This window comes from Ranitomeya variabilis, chromosome 5 (assembly GCF_051348905.1).
Source record: "Ranitomeya variabilis isolate aRanVar5 chromosome 5, aRanVar5.hap1, whole genome shotgun sequence".
Classification (NCBI taxonomy): domain Eukaryota; kingdom Metazoa; phylum Chordata; class Amphibia; order Anura; family Dendrobatidae; genus Ranitomeya; species Ranitomeya variabilis.
Window position 1 is genome coordinate 99,617,217 of NC_135236.1, and position 21,165 is coordinate 99,638,381.

Consider the following 21,165-nt stretch of genomic DNA (forward strand, 5'->3'; position numbering starts at 1 on the left):
TCTAAAACCCCAAAAAACAAACAAAAAAAAAACCAAAACTGTGCACACAGCCCTAGACTTGACTACCGGATAACTTACCATTAAATAATAAATTATATACCTAAACTTGCAAGTTCTGTGTTAGAGAGGTACACTCCTTTCTGGCTAAAATGTCTAAAAAGCCCTATGCAAAAAAAGAGATCCTGGAGACCCCTCTCTCCCGGCCCAGCGTGACCCAATGCTGGTTACGGGTTATTGATACAACTATTGGATGGTGACGGCAGCCATAACCATAATACTTTAATTGAGGCCATTACGTGTGTAATTCTGGAGCACAGAAACAGTGCATGGGTTTTGCCTGTACCCAGTTTCAAACTTTTTAGAAACTGGGCCAGAAAGTTGCAAACTCCCTTTAACAGAGCTGCGTCACCAGTTCATGACTCCTCTTAGCTAAAATACAGAGGTGCTACAATTAGTCTCTTGCTCTTCAGGACCACGTATGTGCATGGACAAGTCCATTGATTTCAATGGCCTCTGTGTAATACTTTATTTCCCCTGCGGGAGTGCTGTAGGGAACATAAACCCCAGCTCCTGAGCGCTTCCCTGCGAGCTGCTTACTCAGGGGATCCTCCTGACAAAATCAAATATTTTCTTAAAGTAAATTACCATTTAAAGAGACTTCGTTAGAAAAAAAAAAAAAAAAAAATCTGGTGTAATGTCTACACGATAACACTTCCCACCTCTAAGTATTAGGCTGGAGTCACACTTGGCGTAAGACAATACGCCACGTATTATACGTCCGTACTACGGCCGTAATACGGAGAAATGTTCCCAAAATATTGATCCGTAGTCAGGGTGTGTCAGCGTATTTTGCGCATGGCATCCTCCGTATGTAATCCGTATGGCATCCGTACTGCGAGATTTTCGCGCAGGCTTGCAAAACCGACATCTAATGGATTTATGTGCTCAAATGTTAGGGACAACATATATATACAGTATATATATACAATATATATATATATATATATATATATATATATATATATATATATATATATATATATATATATATATATATATATATATATATATATATATATATATATAGAGAGAGAGAGAGAGAGAGAGAGAGAGAGAGATCCCCCGGGTGCTGAAAGGAAGGCTGGATCTATACTTACATTGAGTCGCGGTGATGCGCCCCTGCTGGATGTTCTCATGAACTGCAGCCTGGGAACTTTTTCCCACGCTCCAGGTCATATGAGGACATCCACCAGGGGGCGCATCACCACGACTGAAGGAAATGTAGGTCAATGACCTACATTTCATTCATTCGCCGGGGGATTACAGACACGAGCGAGTGGTTTATCGCAGCTCGTGCCTGTAATATTAGTTAACCCCTTCAGATGGATTACTTCGTGGGACGTGATCGGACATCAGAAGGTATGTATCTTGTGCGTTTATTATTTTGCCAAGCGAGGGCCTGGAAATGGATTGCGAGAACAATAAATTATTACAACAACCGCTGTGTTTATTTCATTAAAATCCTTTTTAATCATGTGTGTGTGTGTTTTTTTAACCCTTTCAAACAATTGGATTAATAATGGATAGGTGTCATAATTGACGCCTCTCCATTATTAATCTCGCTTAATGTCACCTTACAATAGCAAGGTGACATTAACCCTTCATTACCCCATATCCCACCGCTACAGGGAGTGGGAAGAGAGTGGCCCAGTGCCAGAATAGGCGCATCTTCCAGATGTGCCTTTTCTGGGGTGGCTGGGGGCAGATGTTTTTAGCCAGGGGGGGGTAAAACCATGGACCCTCTCTAGGCTATTAATATCTGCCCTCAGTCACTGGCTTTACCACTCTGGCGGAGAAAATTGCGCGGGAGCCCACACCAATTTTTTCCGCCATTTAACCCTTTATTTCAGCAGCTACAGCGCTGAAATTTTGCACATACACACTACTAACATTAGTAGTGTGGAATATGCAAAAAAAAGGGGGATATGAGATGGTTTACTGTCTGAAAACCATGTCTCATATCATGTCGGGTTTGTGCAGGAGAAATGAAAAGCCGGCAATTGAATTACCGACTTTTCACTAACACCGCTGCGTATTTCTCGCAAGTCACACTGCTGGTCCGTGTGGAATCCGTATTTTTCTCGCCCCTATAGACTTTTATTGGCGATTTTTTTGCGCAATACGCTGACAAACGCAGCATGCTGCGATTTTGTACGGCCGTAGAAAGCCGTATAATACTGAACCGTAATATGCGGCTAATAGGAGTAGCCCCATTGAGAATAATTGTGCCGTATGTTATGCGAGTTTTACGGACGTAGTTTCTGCGCTCTTACGTCCGTAAAACACGCATGTGTGACCCCGGCCTCAAAAAGGACATGAACCAGCCATAACATTTGTGCTAGAAATTTACAGGGGTTGTGGAACCTTCTATCTCCTCGATCAGTCGCTGATAGGTAACCGATAACCTAGGTAACTAGTAGTGAGGAGCATGCTCGGGTGCTAACACTGTCTCCGGCGTGCTCGAATACTATGTTCAAGTCCCCGTGGCTGCATATCTCGCCGCTGATTGACAGCCGCAACACTTGCATGGATTGCCTATTAGTCAATCCCTGCATGTGTTGCGAGACATGCAGCCGCGGAGACTCGGACATTATAGTCGAGGACGCAGAAGTCACTGTTAGCACCAGAGCATGCTCAGATAACACCTTATCCCAGCACGTTCTGGAGAATGAAGGAGATTTTTACTGTAACGTCAACTTTAAAGTTGAAGGTTTTTATGAGCACTTTGCAATTCTACCCGCTTACGAACATGGTCAACCCCTATAAATCCGTACACAGGTAAAAAAACACCAAATACAAGCGGAAGCAGCGACCACGAGCACAAAAGTTTCTAAAGGGTTGTGCAAGGTTACAATCAGCAGCGTATACTTCCATGGGTTGTGTCTGGTATTGCAGCTCCGCTCCATTGAAGTAATTTGGGAATGGATGCAAAACCACTGAAAACGTATGCATTTGTGGCACTTTTTTTAGGATTCCGCAGGTTTTTTTTTTAGTTTAACCCTTCACAACCCTATTACAACTTCATTGCCTAATAACTGGAAGGGTTACTCAAATAATGTAAGGGCTTTAATACAGATTTTTCAGCAGTTGTCCTTTCTACATAAAGGGGACATATACAGTGATGTGTAAACTCTCCAAACACAGTAAACTGGGATGTGTAGAATAGTCGGGAGCCGGAATACTGACACTATACTCGGTACGTTTATATAATACTGCACTTTCTTTTCCGTATAGAAGACGTTAGGTTTGCATGCTGAAACGGAGGAAGCGCCGGCTGTAAAATGTATTGAGCCATGAAATGAATGGAGGATGCCGCTCAGACCCAATTGTGCGTACGAACAATATAATCTCGAGGGTCGGGCAGGATCCGATTTCACAAGAAGAGGGTCAGTGACTGAAATGTAATCCTAGCTATTAGGGTATTCAGGGCTGATTAGCGCGGGCGGGCAACGGCATTGTTCAGCACGATATATATAAAGCAGGAGTGACCATGAGCAGATCTGGAGTTAGGGTACCGTCACATTAAGCGACGCTGCAGCGATAGCGACAGCAATGCCGATCGCTGCAGCGTCGCTGTGTGGTCGCTGGAGAGCTGTCACACAGACCGCTCTCCAGCGACCAGCGATGCCGAGGTCCCCGGGTAACCAGGGTAAACATCGGGTTGCTAAGCGCAGGGCCGCGCTTAGTAACCCGATGTTTACCCTGGTTACCAGCGTAAAAGTTAAAAAAACAAACAGTACATGCTCACCTGCGCGTCCCCCAGCCTCTGCTTCCTGACACTGACTGAGCTCCGGCCCTAACAGCACAGCGGTGACGTCACCGCTGTTGCTTTCACTTTCAGTTTAGGGCCGGCGCTTTAGTGTCAGGAAGCAGAGGCTGGGAGACGCGCTGGTGAGTATGTGCTGTTTGTTTTTTTAACTTTTACGCTGGTAACCAGGGTAAACATCGGGTTACTAAGCGCGGCCCTGCGCTTAGTAACCCGATGTTTACCCTGGTTACCAGTGTAAAATATCGCTGGTATCGTCGCTTTTGCTGTCAAACACGGCGATACACGGCGACCTAGCGACCAAATAATGTGCAGACCTTCTAGCAGCGACCAGCAATTTCACAGCGGGATCCAGATCGCTGCTGCGTGTCAAATACAGCGATATCGCCATCCAGGTCGCTGCAACGTCACGGATTGCTGGCGATATCGCCTAGTGTGACGGTACCTTTAGAAAGCCACCGGACCATCGCAACCAAAAACGTGAATCCGCAAGAGATCCGAAAAACATACCAAAGACACTGGGATAGCACCCGAGATGACACCTTATCCCAGCACGATCATCTGTCGTATGTAAGAGGCAGTGGATGGCAACGTGGCGATGGAGAAATAATAATAATCTGTTGCAGAACGCTATGCCGGCTATGGTAATATAAGACTATGTTCACACGTGGCCTTTTTGCTGCTTTTTTTTAAAATATATTTTATGCAAGTTAAAAGGTACTTTTTACAGTACCAGCAAAGCTGAGATTTTAGAAGTCTCATGCACATGCTGCTTTTCGGAAAACTGCTACTTTACAATTTTTGAACCTTTTTTCCCCCCATAGAAAGCAATGAGAACTTGCAAAAACCCTTTTTTTTAAATGCAGGTAACACCAAGATGTGACACCCATTTGTGAATTTCTCAAACTATATTTAAGTACTTGGATTATAAAGTAATTGGCCATTAGTATTTCTTTTTTAGTAATCTATTTGTTTCTCCCCACGCCAAGCATAATTTGATTAAATTAGTGATAATTAAAATCAGTGACATGTGGTAAAGTAAACAACGTCAGTAACTTGATCACTTTTTTCCCAGTAACTTGATCACTTTTTTTCTTGCAGAAATGTCTTTCACTTGCACCATTCCTTGTGTTGTCATGCTTGTAAGGTGGAAGTAAACATGGACTCTGGGATCCTGAAAAGCCCCACAAAATGACAAAAAAAGCAGAGCAAAAATGCAGCAAGGAAAACAAGACAAAACCCCCCCCCTGCATTTTGACTGAAGATTTTTTTTTACCGCCAATAGATCAGGTCTCGGCTGCAGAAAAAGATGCAACGTGTGAACATAGCCTTAGACGGTTTTCCAAATATAGATTAGACAGGGGCTGCACAAACTATGGTCGCATGACAAAAAAAAATAATAATAAAAAAAAAAAATCGAAGTATAATGCTGCTACATTGCCGCATAATACAAGTCACTGAGGTCGCATTGCACCCGCGCACTATCGCAACCAGCAAGTTGACAAAAAAAAAAAAAAAATCAGATTTATTGCAGCTTGCGATGTGACCACTCATTTGGAAAGCAATCTTTGGCAATGGCCTTTGTTGCCCTTAGCAACCAATCATCGCTCATTCGTGCTGTTGCTATGGGCAACAGTTTACTTTCATTAAAGGGGTCTTCCCATCGCCAAGATCCTATTCTGATACGTAGTAGGTATAATAATATTAGTACATACACACAATTAGAAACGTAGTATAGTTCTACCTGTGTCACTTATCCCATGTGCAAGCATTGCAGTAGCTTAGGTATCCATGGTCACAGCCAATAGCAGCTGTGGTCGTAACCATGGATACCCAAGCTACTGCAATGCCTGCACATGGTGTAACAGGCATAGAAATGTAGTCTAGTTCTCTGGTAATAATATGCGGAATACCTACAATTAAGTTATTACAACTACTACATATTGGATTGGAGCCTGGAGATGGAAATACCCTTTAAGTTCTAATGAATCTGCCCCAAGGTGTGTGTTCCTAGTGAGGAACCCTTGTGTCCTAGGTTGTTTCTTTGCCGATGCTGCCTTGTACCTGAATAATCCCTAAATATACAGATATACTGGGACTCTTCTCAAAGCGGACTCCAAGAAAGTGTCCCGATTGCCCACCTAACAATTAAAAACTGCATCTTGATCGGTTGCTATGGGCAACAAGGCGGCTTTATCGAGACGATATTGATACACGATGCCCATCCTGTAAGAAACCATGAATTACTGTCCGTCCGTCCTCTGGTCGGACAGGAGAGAACATTACAATTGTCAATCACAAATCAATTACCTTTTAAAGTGTACCTGCCACTTGTCCAGACCGGTAATATCGAGGACAATGAATGGGGTGATATCAGTGGTCCTAAGGCCTCTTCACAATTTGCTTTGGCTACGGATTAATGCATTAGGCTGGTTTTCGGGTATAATTGCATTACAAAAAAGGATGGCACTTGTAGCTAATGCCACATTTATAAAGCCTTCACGGCCCACGCAGCTTTTCAAGATTTCAGCTCCAAAAAGTGGAAGCAAACTAATGGTAAGTACAAGGCGCACACCGTATTACCGGCAGGAACGATCTTCGGGAGCTTCCTCCTATGTTCACATGGAGAATTTGGAAAAGTTTATTTTCGTAAGCTGATTAGCTCCAAAATCCTCCTCAAAAACACTTGGCAAACCCATACAGTTCTTACGAAAAGTTTTGCGAGCATTCTTTTTTTTTTTATCCTGAAGAAGTTTCGAAAGACACCAAACTAGGAACTGAAATCAAAAACACTTCAGGAAAAAAGGAAACTCCTGAAGAAGTTCTCCACAAACCCTCTCCTGAAATGTCTTATGCTTGAAAAAAAAAATGTGTTTTTTAACAATTCACAAACCTTCATGCGAACATAGCCATAGGGTAAATGGTATACGTGACATTGCAAATTTTTAATAATTCACTCCCGTTGCGCCTTTTTTCTGTCCGATGGGAAATTTTTGAAAGTCTTAGAAAAAAAATTATTTTTTTTAGTAGTCAGTGTGAGAAAACGATAATCAATGTCTCTATTTTTCCTTGTAAAACAAAAAAAATTTCAATAAATTAAAAAAAGGTCGTTATTTTCAACAGTGTAAAATTATAATACATGTAGAAAAAAAATATTTTTACAATGTATAAGTTCTTCCACATGCATTATAAATTTTACGCTGACCTCAGAAAATTAAAACATTTTTTTCCCCATTTTGTTTAGTGTATTTAAAAGCTTTTTATTTTTTGTTTTACACTGACTGTAGGAAAAAAGTTAGAAACATTGATTTTCATTTTCTCTTAAATGAGAAATATATATATTTTTCTTCCAAGATTTTCAAAAAGTTTCCTTATAGTAGCCTCTGCAGTTCTCCGACTGTGCACTCATCCTGCAGTCAGTGATTGTCTGCAGAGGTCACCTGCACATGGTCATCCCCAAGGGGCGGCATATTTAAAAAAATGTGATTTAGGATTTTATTATTTTCTCTTTTTTCCTGCAGTTTGGGATTTTTTTGAAGCTTCAGACAACCCTTTTAACACGGGTAAAAAATGCAACTACAAAAAGTGCAAAGTGAATGTATAAAAAGTTTTTTGTTTTTTTTTGTAATGCAGCACTCCACCACTTAGGGTGAATAAAGCCGTTATTCTTCAGTGATATCACTTGTTCCTCACATATTGTTAAATATGAATATTTAGCCAATATGGCCACTTCTATTACATGTCAGTAACATGTACACTTTAAGAATACTATCCCATGCGGATGGGACTGAACATAGTTACGCAGTTTAAAGCAGAATTTCACTGGATCTCTTAATAGTTGCACAGATATGTACTGTGGTTCCCAAAGGGTTTTTACAAATTGGAAACTGAAAACCCTAAAAATCCACAATATATCATTGAAATATCATTAAGGCAAATGGAATCCAATAAATAGGAATTATTAAAAAAAAAAAAAGGAAATAAATATTACAAGAATTTTGCTGCACTGGTAAACCAGATCAATGATATGAAAGATGGCTGTGCAAACGACAACATAAATAAATGTACATATAGTTTGGAGGTCATCTCCATCTACATGGCCGATGGTCAGAAGTGAGCACCACCTAGTGGCTATACTGGCCTCTACAGAAAATTACACCCAGTCCCCTCTCCGCAGCTTTAGTCTCCTGGTGGAAGGATGGGGTGAAGAAGGGAAGGACAATCCTCATATTAAACATTGCACTTTAAGGTTTTTTTGGAGGAGACTGGTGGAAAAGAAAGCTATAGAAATATTTCAGAGCTGAGACCGAGGGGCAGCAAGCAGGTGGTGCCTACAGCTGGCATGGTGCCCGTTTACGCTGGCCACACACAGAGGAAGGGCGAGATGGCAAAGGTCAGGCAGGACATATTGCTTTTAAAGATTAACGAGAGTAAAAAAAAAAAAGGGGGCGAGGTTGAAAAAAAACTGGGTGAAAATGCAGGAAGAGAGGCACAAGGTCAAGGCGGTCAGAGGGTTAGGCCCACCGTACGCCCTCGTGTCTCAGCCCTGGAATTTTTCCATGTAAGTATACGGAGTAGAACACACGACTGGTTCAAAACTCGGGAATCTGGCAAAGAGTTTGCAGAGACATTACTGTAGGACAAAACTGGATCTGGAGGCCGGGGCTATACGGTGGGCTCGGACGACTCCTCCCCTCTCCGACTCTTCCGGCTCTTCTTCGCCGCCTTCCACTGGTATCCTGCAAACGTGGGACTGATCGGAAGGTAGCTGAAGCACTTGTACTTCCGGAGAAAGTTCATAATGAACGGCAGGTCGTAGGACTCCATGCCTTCAGCAGCAGACGCTCCTTTGCCTACTCCACGCTTCCATTTCCGGATGCCCCGTTCTTCAGCCGTGCCTGGAAGGACAATGATCTGTAGTTATACAGAGAGCTACTGATATATTAAAGGCCCTTCAATCTTTGTAACGTCAACTCTGTAAGCCTACCCATTGAGGAATCCACAGCCTGGCATGACGACTGGGCTAAACTGGTCATCTAATGATCTGTTAAAGGGGTTGCCCCATAAACATACATCAACCCATCCACCAAATAGGTCAGAAATGTAGAATTGCTGAGGTTACAACCGATGGAACCCCAGTAATCCCAAGAGCAGCAGTGCAAAATGCTCCCCTTCATCCCAGAGCCATAACTTTTTTATTTTTCCGTCAATATGGCCATGTGAGGGCTTGTTTTGTTGTGGGACATGTTGTACTTTAGAGCGACACCATTGATTTTACCACCTAGTGTACCAGAATACAGGAAAAAAATTTTCCAAGTGTGGTGAAATAGCAAAAAAAAAAAAAAAAAAAAAAAAAAAGTGCAATTCCACAATTGTTTTTTTGTTTTTTATTTGCCATGTTCACTAAATTCTAAAACTGACCTGCCATTATGATTCTCCAGGTCATTATGAGTTTGCACATAACAAACATGTCTAGGTTCTCTTTTTATTTTAGTGGTGAGACCTGTAGAGTCTCTATTTTTCGGGATCTGGAGCTGGGTGAGGGCTTATTCTTTGCAGGCCGCGATGAGGTTTTTTAAATACCATTTTGGGGTAGATAATCTTTTGATCACCTGTAATTGCAATGTTGCGGCGACCAATAAGACACAAAATTCTGGAGTTTAGATTTAGTTTTTTCTTATTATGCAGTCTACCGATCAGAAATGCCTGCTCTATCAAAATATAAAAAGAATCTGAACGCAGCGCTACCAAATATGTATTTTATTTTGAATGGGGCAAAAGAAAAGTGATTTGAACTTTTAGAATTAATTTTTTTTTTTACTTGCTTTAACAGTCTCTATAGGAGACTTGAAGCGGAGTTCTTCTGATCACTTGTGCTACATAGGAGGGCTCAGCCCTGCAATGTACAGCAGAAATGATCATCTGCTATGAACGCCGACCACTGGGCTGCTCATAGCAGATCAGCAATCACAAGCACGGGGTTCTTCTGCAGATCCACGGATGTCATGCCAACCCATTGGCGCCCCGCTATCATGTGACATGGGCGCCGATGGACAGGGTTTGTGATACGCTCCTGGTGTGAGCATGTTAAATGCAGCTGTCAGATTGACGGTGGCATTTAACATGTTAACAGCCGCGGACGGATTGCGATTCCACCTGTGGCTGTTAAGGGCACGTGATAGCTGATCAGATCAGCTGTCATGTGCCTGAAAAGATGCGTGCTCAGCACCAGAGCCCGTATAGAGTGCAGGTACATGACCTATGATATATACACGTCATAGCATTCAAATAAAAAAATGAAGACAGCGCCTCATGCGTTGGTGAAAAATCATAGGTACTTTATTCTGCCCTCTGTGGCGATGTTTCGATGTACATGATCTTTTTCAAGCACATGTAGATCGAAACGTCGCCACAGAGGGCAGAATAAAGGAACTGCGATTTTTCACCAACGCATGAGGTGCGGTCTTCATTTATTTGAATGTTTGGATGTTTTCCGGGAAGGACTCTCTGGAATTCACGTGAGCCTCTCTTGTGGGTAATAGTTAACCCTTTATTCGCTATGAGGTGCTGTGAATTGTTTATTCTTTGACTATACACGTCATAGGTCGTGAAGTGGTTACATTTACCTTCTATTCTGTGAATAGGTAAAAAAATGCTGGTTATGAGACAACTCCTTTAAGTAAAGGGAATGTATTAGGAACATAAACCTGACTCATACATACCATTTGTGAAATTAACAAGGGTTAGACATAATAAATGCATACAAATAAACTAGAGCTGCCCAAAAATAGCCCTGGTAACTGAAGTGTCCAGCAGTAGTTCTCAGTTTCCGAAGTATAGCTTCGCACTTAAAAAAAAACAAAAAAAAACAACCCCTTGTGACTCCTTAGGTTTTCCCCTTGTACATTAATACACCTATACTCCCCTCCGATGCCGTTCCAGCGGTGTCGGCACTGGCGCTCATCGTTATGTCACGCTATCCCTGCGGACAAGCAGAGCTGGCTTTACGCTCTCCGCCTTTGGACGTATCGAATACATCCGGAGGAAACGAGAAAGCAGCAGCTCTGACGAGCTCCGGATGTATGTGGTTGTCCGACGGCGGGGAGAGAGGTCAGAGGTGATTGGCCGCAAGGATCACGTTACGCGATCCCCGGGGAAGTCAGCACCGACACGGCCAGAAACGAGTATTATTTCACAATAGTGAAGCCTGGGGATGGGGCTGGTCCGAGTAGTGGACAACCCCTTTAATGATTAAGCTCTCTATGCTTTAGGGCTCAGTTAAGGTACCTTCACACTAAACGACTTTGCAACGATAACGATAGCGATCCGTGACGTTGCAGCGTCCTGGATAGCGATATCGTTGTGTTTGACACGCAGCAGCGATCAGGATCCTGCTGTGATATCGTTGGTCGGAGCTAGGAGGCCAGCACCTTATTTCGTCGCTGGATCACCCGCTGACATCGCAGGGCCGGGCTTAGTAACCCGATGTTTACCCTGGTTACCATTGTAAATGTAAAAAAAAAAAAAACCAAACAGTACATACTTACATTCCGGTGTCTGTCCCCTCGCCGTCAGCTTCCCGCACTGACTGTCAGCGCCGGCCGGCCGTAAAGCACAGCGGTGACGTCACCGCTCTGCTGTTAGGGCCGGCGCTGAGACAGTGCAGGGAAGCGGACGCCGGGGGACAGACACCGGAATGTAAGTATGTACTGTTTTGTTTTTTTTACATTTACGCTGGTAACCAGGGTAAACATCGGGTTACTTAGCGCGGCCCTGCGCTTAGCAACCCGATGTTTACCCTGGTTACCCAGGGGCTTCGGCATCGTTGGTCGCTGGAGAGCTGTCTGTGTGACCGCTCTCCAGCGACCACACAACGATGAAACAGCGACGCTGCAGCGATCGGCATCGTTGTCTGTATCGCTGCAGCGTCGCTTAATGTGACGTCCCCCGGCGTCCGCTTCCCTGCACTGTGTAAGCGCCGTCCCTAAAGCACAGCGGTGACGTCACCGCTGTGCTCTGCTTTACGGCCGGCACTGACACATTCAGTGCAGGAAGCTCTGAGCAGCAGCGCGGACGCCGGGGGACGTGACAGACATCAGAGGGTGAGTATGTAGTGGTTTTTTTTTTATTTTTACAATGGTAACCAGGGTAAATATCGGGTTACTAAGCGCGGCCCTACCCTGGTTACCATTGTAAAACATTGCTGGCATCGTTGCTTTTGCTGTCAAACACAACGATACACGCCGATCTGACGACCAAATAAAGTTCTGAACTTTCAGCAACGACCAGCGATATCACAGCAGGATCCAGATCGCTGCTGCGTGTCAAACACAACGATATCGCTATCCAGGATGCTGCAACGTCACGGATCGCTATCGTTATCGTTGCAAAGTCGTTTAGTGTGAAGGTACCTTAAGTCCTTACCATGAGAATGTCAGCACTTTTACGCATTTAAAAACATAAAAAAATTAAAGTGTCTTGAGCTTCTACCAGTCAGTGAAAAATGGACAACACAGACGACATCCATTTTTTTACATGGACCAATAGACTTGCAAAACAAAATAGGACATCTCCATTGTTTTGTGAAGACCACTTGGTTCACAAAAATACATGGACATGTGAAAAGCTCCATAGACTAGAATATGTATGAGTTCTATACATGAAAACGTAGACAGACCCCCGCATGACAAAAGCAGACGTCTGAAGGAGCCGGACACCATCCTCTTGCCAAGGTAATCTAATTAAGTATCATACAGGTGAACACATAACATATGTGAGAAGAGGGATAGGTGGAGGCACACCAAATATTAGTCAGGACTGGAGGTCCCCTCCGCAGATGCTTAGCGAGGAAGGAAGGAAGGAAGGAAGGAAGGAAGGAAGGAAGGAAGGAAGGAAGGAAGGAAGGAAGGAAGGAAGGAAGGAAGGAAGGAAGGAAGGAAGGAAGGAAGGAAGGAAGGAAGGAAGGAAGGAAGGAAGGAAGGAAGGAAGGAAGGAAAGAAAGAAAGAAAGAAAGAAAGAAAGAAAGAAAGAAAGAAAGAAAAAGAAAGAAAGAAAGAAAGAAAGAAAGAAAGAAAGAAAGAAAGAAAGGTCACAGAAGCGGATAGAAGCAGATATTAGCCAAAAGCCATTTCCGCTCCTTGGAGGAAGAGCTTTACCACCAGTTCTATCGGGAGGAAACCACTCACCAGGAATAGTGTTATCCAGGATGAACGCCACACAGCCTCCCACAAACATGGCTGTGGTAAGCAGCACATTTAATACTTGATCAATCTCTGCAATACCTGGGAAAGGGAAAGGGACAGGTCATAGATGCAATCATGGCACAGGCGACATAGGTGCTTAGGGAGGATCCTATCCCATAAATCAAATGGAGAAAACTTGGCGCTCTGATGTATACTGGAAGCAAATTTATTGGGTGCAAACAATCCAACATGTAGAATGTAGATGTTCCAGTCAATCAACGACCTTCATCATTAGTGCAGATTGCAGCGAAGAGGAGCAGAGCAAACCAATGCTGTAGAGTAGCAGTGCGTGCTGTAGTAAAGGATAGCGTTTCTTCTGCACTGCTATTCTACAGCGTTGGTTTGCTCTGCTCCTCTTCGCTGCAATCTGCACTAATGATGAAGGTCGTTGATTGACCGGAACATCTACATTCTACATGTTGGATTGTTTGCACAATCCCACACTTGTTTTTTTGTTTGGCTTTTTTGCTAGGTTCCCTAAATGCTGAAACTGACCTGCCATTATGATTCTCCAGGTCATTACAAGTTCATAGACACCTAACATGTCTTGGTTCTTTTTTATCTAAGTAGTTGAAAAAAAAAAAAAGGGCGCAATTTTCTGTTGCCTGTAGAGTCTCCATTTTTCGTGATCTCGGGTTGGGTGAAGGCTTATTTTTTTGAGTGCCGAGCTGACGTTTTTAATTATACCATTTTTGTGCAGATATGATCTTTTGATTGCCCGTTATTGCATTTTAACGCAATGTGGTAACAACCAAAAAAAAGTAATTCTGTAATTTTTTTTCTCGCTACGCCGTTTAGCCATCGTATAAGCAGAGCACCACATGAAGACCTCCAAAGGCCGCCCCGGAGCACGGGCATATCATTAACTCAAAACTGAAAATAAAGATTAAACATCAACCACAAGACGGATTTCCTCAACCCAGGTGTCTTTTTCACACCGCCTTAAAAGTTTTGCATAGTATTGTATGAGGCTGTTCAGTTTGGGTCAGAATGGTGACAGCCAGCCCGACCTTGGACAGTGAATTGCGGAGCCTTTCCCTGAGCTACAGTGCCACACTCAGCCATTACAAAATGTACAGAGCGGTGCCTTATAAAGGGGCACAGTGCTCGAAGCATCACATCTCATTCATTTGATTAGTACGGGTACCAGAAAGTAGGACCCCCTAAATCTGATATTGATGGCCTTTCCTAAGCACAGCCAATCAACATCGCAGTCCCAGAAAACCGCTTTATTATAATAAATCTGTGAGGTCGGCACTTACCGGTCACCAGTGGGTTCTGTTTTAAATAACTAGGAAGCATGAGCCCAAAGAAAATAGAGAAGCCTAGAACAAACATGTTCCTGGACGAGTTTAGGTCCACAAACTGAAGGTTGGAGAGTCCCACAGCGGTGATCATGCCTGCGAGGAAGAACACATGACTGAATAAGTCCTATAGGGATTAACCTTTTCACTTCTACGGTATGTTTTACCATCTTACCAAATAAGGTGCAGAACAAAGCACCAAGAACGGGATCCGGCAGAGAGGCAAAGAGGGCGCTGAACTTCCCAATCATGCCCAACAGCAGCATGAAGGCGGCACCGTACTGAATAACTCTGCGACTGGCAACCTGTCAACAAACAAGATGGTCGTGGTACTGAAAAATTGGAATAAAAGAATCCCAATGATGAAGACATCACTACTACACTACACTTGTCCACGTATCTGCCAATATACGTATGTAAAGCGGACCTACTTAATCTGGATATACCAGCGGCCTGTAGGACTCTGCACTTACAGTCTTCGTTTCTGGTTTACAGATAATCTCCTTAAATTAGGGCATGTAAGCTGGTGACTGCTCCAGGCCAGCGGGAAGAGGAGGGGGTTATGTAACAAGGCGTACCGCACGGTTCTAATAAAGAAGTCATAGGAGGACATGCTCACAGGAGCAAGGACGGTAGAACAGTGTACAGCACCCGCCAGATATTGGTTACTAGGGCGTGTAACAGATACATTCATCCACACACGGTCAATAGGTGGCCCTACAGCCATACTTCACTTGGTCACACAGTTTAAGAATGCAGCAGTAGTTCGAAATGTGACCGCATTCACCTCCTTGCACCCCTTATCCCCAATCATTTTAGTGTTGCAAAAAAAAAAAAAAAAAAGGATTTGATTTTATGGATTGAAGCTGGGTTCACTTCCTTCACACAGGCAATATTCAGTTTGTTGCCCGATTCCAGTTTGTAAATACCCAGAACAAGACAGTGACTTGTTAGTGTTACACCTTACTTTCTCTCCCGATTGAAGAACGGCCCCTTAGGGTGCGTGTCCACGTTCCGGATTGCCGGCGCTTTGGACGGAGCGGAAAACTCGCTCTGCCCAAAGCGCCGCCCCCTTCTATACGTGCGGTGATTCCGGATGTGTTCACTGCACACACCCGGAATCTCCGCACCCCACACATAGGGCCCTGTGATTTACCTTGCGGAGACTGAGTGTCGCCGCAAGGTAAACAGACATGCTGCGTTCTAAAAAGACGCGCCCTATGTCCAGAAACGCAGGGCCGCCGGATGCATGTTCGCACGCATAGTGGAGACGGGATTTCATAAAATTCCCTCCACTATGCTGTAACATCTGGACGCTGTGGGTTCAATCTGCAGCTAATGCGGATGTAATCCGGAACGTGGACACATACTCTAACAATCACTGTCAGAAAGGAGGATCTCTCCATTAATTTCTTAAGGAGCAACAAAGTTGCCATGAAGGCGAGCTCAGTAATTCTCAGAGCTACAAATTCACACATCCATCTAATGCCTGGATATTCTGCACATATACATTTATGGTAATTGCAAAATATACCACATTATAGATTATTCCCAATCCGTTCACTCCTCACACTCAGCAAGCAGCTGAGTAGGAAGGTGTAATGTTGAATTGCAATTAAAGCCTATGCACACCCTTGACCACAACCAAAAATACACATTTTATTATCCATTAGCAACTACCTTCAATTAATGACATTGCGTTGTTTCATTTTACAATCTTCCTTTCATTCATTTTCAGATCCCCTGAAATGCAGTTTGCAGCCTGATCCAAGTTTCAGATTTATTCTCGTGGGAGTGTCTCTCCTAGTAATACAGGCTGGACGTGAGGTTTGTGTGTATCCAGGGTGCTGAGGTCTTTATTGGTTCATATGTCAGCACATCTTCTATCCTACACTTATTTCCTCTCCAAGTGCTTTCCTCCCTTTCTATAGCTACTATTCTCTTGTCCTCCACAATACTCTCTCGTCTCCACTGCAGATTTGTATGCTACTCTTTCCCTCTCCATTCTGCCATTTACAGCACAAATAAGGAAGAGGAGAGCACAGAGCAATGAGCAAAAGCACTCAGCAAAGGAAAGGACTTCTAGACACTCTGCAACTATTTTTTTTAATTTGCTTCCTAAATGCTTAGTTATGCAACTTTCCAAATAAACTTCATTAAAAATGTTCTCTCGTTTTGCTACTGCAGAGTTATACCTAATCTTACATGGGGATTGCAGTAATGTATTCAGCCGACCTTACCTTGGTTATCCCCAGAACACCAATGTTGGGACTGGACGACGTAGATCCATTTCCAGTCCCGAACATCCCATCCAGCACACAAGACAGGCCTTCTATGAAAATCCCCCTGTCATATACACAATAGGTCAGTTAATAGACATAGAACATCAATATATACACTCACATCCGGAGGAGTAATGAGCCGTTTCATTACCTGCCATTCCAAAAAACTAAATGTGCTCCATCAATTATAAATCTACTACTTTCCATGGTTTGGGCTAGAGCCGCTACAGATAGATTTGTCCGATCCAGCGGACCGATCGGTGGGACCACCCGATAATGTGTATAGGGAGAACATATGATCGCAGGTGTTGGATGTAAAATGCCTGTTCCTGAGGTGCGATTGTTGGATGACTGGTATTAATCTACTGTAATATCTGGCTGTACAACGAGACTAGAATAGCAGACAGAACCCACATGTGTGAATGGGAGAGACGGAGCGGGAACCCACATGTGTGAATGGGAGAGACGGAGCGGGAACCCTCATGTGTGAATGGGAGAGACGGAGCGGGAACCCTCATGTGTGAATGGGAGAGACGGAGCGGGAACCCTCATGTGTGAATGGGAGAGACAGAGCGGAAACTCATGTGTGAATGAGAGAAGAAACACAAACTTAGAGTGAAATAAAATTATTAACCTATTGATGGCATGTATAGGAGGTGGCGGAGCACAAGACAGCCGGGCACAGGCATAGTAATCGCCAATGGACTCGATAATACTGGCTACCACCGCACTCAGCATCCCGATGACCCCCGCAGCAGACACGGTGGGGAGACCCCACTGAACTGCAAGAGAACACATGGAAGATCCATTACAGACATGACAGTAAAGGGTTAAGGTTTACAGATTATGCAGTCATAAACCAGTTTCAGTATGATCACATTACGACCACGTGTAATTCAGCCCTACCCCACGTCTCGTTGACCTTGTTCATGACGCAATAGTGGTTACAGTTTCTAACATTTACTGTATTTCTGAGGTTTTCCCCGTCACCTACAAAAGGTTCGTAATTACCGAACTAATTGGCATCACACGTGACCCTCATAACTATGTTGGAGCTAAGCCCAATTATTCTGGGTCCCCTATTTCTGCAGTGTGGCCTTCAGTAAAAGCCCTGGAGGGATATGTTCTTGCACTTTGCGCCCCTGCTGCTCTTTTACAGGCAGAAAATAAAAAAAAGTGTGAGTCAGGCCAGCGATCTGCCCAAACTTCTGCTCTTATAGAGGTTGTCACAGGGGCAGATGAACGATAAAAATCAGGGGAATTTGATTAGAAAGCACGAGACTGCTACTTACTACTCTGTATTCTCAAGTCCAATGGAAGCAGTGGAGCTGGACTTCATTTTTCACACACTGCTTCTTATTTTGGCCTAGTTTTTGTTAAAATTCTAGCATTTAAAGTAAGTGTTCATATGAATTTCCCCTACTGGCAGGCAGTAACGTAGACTTTCTGGCTACCATAGTTAGGAATGACTAGTTATTTTAGGGAATCAAGCCAAGTGTATGACAGTAATGGATTCATATTGCCGTAAATCATAACCATTGGGAGCAAACTCTGAGCCCATAGATCACGAGTAAGGGATCAGGATTAGGGTTTGGCACATCAGGACAACCTATCTGGGCATATGGACATCACAGATGAGGGTCTACGGCATGGGATCTGTTGGGGAGGACTCAAGTCGTCCAGTAGCCATCGAATGCTTCATTTACCCCGCGGAGGTCTCTGCAGGTACCATACTCGGCGAGCAGCAGCTACCTTCAGCAAAATCAGCTCTTTGCAGGGGTGCCAGAGGGCATATGATTGCGCTATGAAGGGCGTTGTGATGAGACCATTGCTTTAAAACAGGACTCGTTGCTTCTAGGTCATTGAGAATCTGTTACCTACTCTTGCTTTTTACAATCTATGCTGGAGAGTGCCTCTTCATATTAGCAAAAAGGAAAGATTTATCAGTTTAAATGGGCTGCCCAAGATCAGAAAAACATGGCTGCTTTCTTTCAGAACCGCTGCAAACCCAAACCATGGATTATATGTATGGTAGTATGGTATTGCAGCTTGGCTCCATTCACTTCAATGTGACTCCGCTATAATACTACACACAACCCATATTCAGGAGTGGCACCGTTTCGTAAGAAAGCTGCCATGTTTTTCCAATCTTGGACACTCCCTTTAATAGAAACCTGATCAGCTGATCAACACCATTGCCCAAAGGTGAAGTGTAGGACGGCCATTCAGATGGACATGGACAGGTAATGTCAGCCATAGCAGGAACAGTACTCTGATCTTCCTTATAAAGAAGGGTCCTGACCATAAAGACCCTTCTCTATGACCTCCATATGCCGTTACAGTGCTTGCAGAGGGGCTGTGGTTGCAGGACAGCCCCTCTAAGCCTAATGTGAATGGTCACCAGGTGGCAGACATCTGGGAATTCTCAGAGTCACCTCGCTATATGATAACCCTGTATGACGGGCATCACGTACTATATGACGACTTTTTCCTTTTGTTACAGTTACAGTTCTATGTTACATCTGATTGGCAACAACTAATGTCACCATTGTCACAGGGGTTGTCATCTGCTTTAGTTATGCAGTGATACTTTGACTTCCATGCAACGTTAATATAGGACCAAAGGAAAGCCGGGTGACAGCGCACATAGGAGCGATACTAGAAGTCACCCAGCAGGGGCTGACACCGAAACCACACAACCCTAATGCACAATTAAGAATGAAACCCATCTCACACTTAATCTGTCAGCAGATTTTTGCTATGTAATATGAGAATAGCATGAGGTAGGACCAGAGACCCTGATTACAGTGATGTATCACTTACTGGGATGTGTTTTTCGGTTTTAATACAATCAGTGTTTTATCAGCAGGAGATTATCATTACAGGAGAACTTGGCATGTGCAGGGTAGTCTAACCCTGCCCCCAAAACGGATTTGCTGCTCTGTCACTATACAAGGTACACAGAAAACTGTACACACTACAGAGGGGTTATACAGGGCTCAGCATTCACAGCTCTGCAGCAGAGAAATCTGTCATTTTAGGATTACTGCTGCACCCAAGTATAGTAAGTGATACATCGCTGGAATCAGGGTCTTTGTTCCTACATCATGGTGCGGTCATATTGCACAGCACAAACCTGCTGATGGATTCCCCTTATTGGAAAATGGCAGGACCTGGAGTTTTCTAAAATTTTAAGCAATTGTTAATACCTGAAAGTGGTTCAGGGGCTTAACCCTCCTATAAAAGGCCGTTTCTGAGCAGAAGTGGGCTGAGGGCTGAAGGGGTGTGGGTTTAAAAACTTCCCTAAATTGCCAATGTTGGTAACTGCAACCCTAGAGAAGTGGTCTGCCGCTGTGTAAAGATCAGCTGCTGTCACCCAGGTATCAATTTTATTTATGCAGAAAAGGTTAATCATTCTCGGTCATATTGGTATCATGGGGAAACTGTAACAAGGTTATTGCCATCTCATGACCCAGATTTCAGTGATGTATCACTTACTGGGCTACTTGCTGCAATTTTGATAAAAGGATTGGTGTGTCTTGTAGAGCTACCAGTTTTCTAAATGCTGAGCTCTGTGTAACCCCACTGATTGGCAGATATCTGTACTCTGTGCATAGGCAGAAAGCTGCCAAATCAGTGTTGAAGGTGTGGTTGGACTACATGGCAGCAGCTTTACTTACTAGTCCTCTAGTGATAAAATAATGATTTTATCAGCACAAAATTATCAACAATACAGCAGGCAGCCCGTGAAGTAACATCACTGGAATCAGGATCTCTGTCTCCATCATGCTGCTCTCAGATTAGACGGCCAACACCTGGTGACAGATTCCCTATAATGTGACAATTGCAAATTTCATTAACGTACAATTTTTTTTTGTAGTGACCAAAACAACAAATGAATGGAATATACGATGTTACCTTGATTTTTACAAGAATCGTTGTCATAGACTGATGCGTCCTGAAACCAGCTTTCGAAAACACAAGATATGCAAGCCCCTGTGTACACTGCTCTAATGGAGGGAAAGCCACAAGCGGTGAGATTAACGCTGTAACGGCAAAAGTACAAGATGATTTCTAAAGGGCTTAGCCTGTTTGATCTCCAGTACAAATCCCAGAGCAGCCAGTGGGGGGCAGTAATAAACACGTCGCCATCATTATTACTCCCCCTTCTACCATCAGTGGGGTCTACGCACGCACAGTATGGGGCAGAGCAGTGTACACAGAGAGTGCGGTCTGGGGGATGGCAACACTTAAAGGGGTGGGCCATTTCCTAATCATTATAAACCTGTGCAGGAAATATCCATGTAATCCATTTACTAACAGAATGTAATATTCTGGTCCAGAACAGATCACTAATGGAGGGGAGCGAGACCAGCCTGCAAATCAGAAACGAGCACACATGCAGCGTTTATTCAACAGGAGTCACATGACCTCCGTTAGCGGCTCGTTCCAGACATCAGCGCCACATAGTGGGGGGGAGCGGCACTCAGGACATTGGGGTAACAGCATAT

General features: G+C 43.8%; 1 protein-coding gene and 1 long non-coding RNA gene across 3 annotated transcripts in view; one reads left to right on the forward strand and one right to left on the reverse strand.

The window, feature by feature from the left end:
- Positions 1–3,051: 3,051 nt before the first annotated feature.
- LOC143775192 (uncharacterized) lies at positions 3,052–6,654 on the forward strand. The gene is made up of 3 exons (XR_013215591.1): positions 3,052–3,571; positions 4,278–5,247; positions 5,321–6,654. It is a non-coding gene; the product is annotated as an uncharacterized LOC143775192 (long non-coding RNA).
- The window catches only part of SLC23A2 (solute carrier family 23 member 2), a 128,513-nt gene continuing 113,901 nt past the window's right edge, over positions 6,554–21,165 (reverse strand). For both annotated transcript variants that reach the window (XM_077263036.1, XM_077263037.1), the window contains exons 11-16: positions 17,289–17,436; positions 16,613–16,718; positions 14,548–14,677; positions 14,331–14,468; positions 13,012–13,107; positions 6,554–8,724 (exon numbers count right to left, since the gene is read on the reverse strand). In XM_077263036.1, the coding sequence (XP_077119151.1) occupies positions 8,492–8,724; positions 13,012–13,107; positions 14,331–14,468; positions 14,548–14,677; positions 16,613–16,718; positions 17,289–17,436 (851 nt within the window). In that variant the 3' untranslated portion in view covers positions 6,554–8,491. The remainder of the gene's footprint in view (positions 8,725–13,011; positions 13,108–14,330; positions 14,469–14,547; positions 14,678–16,612; positions 16,719–17,288; positions 17,437–21,165) is intronic.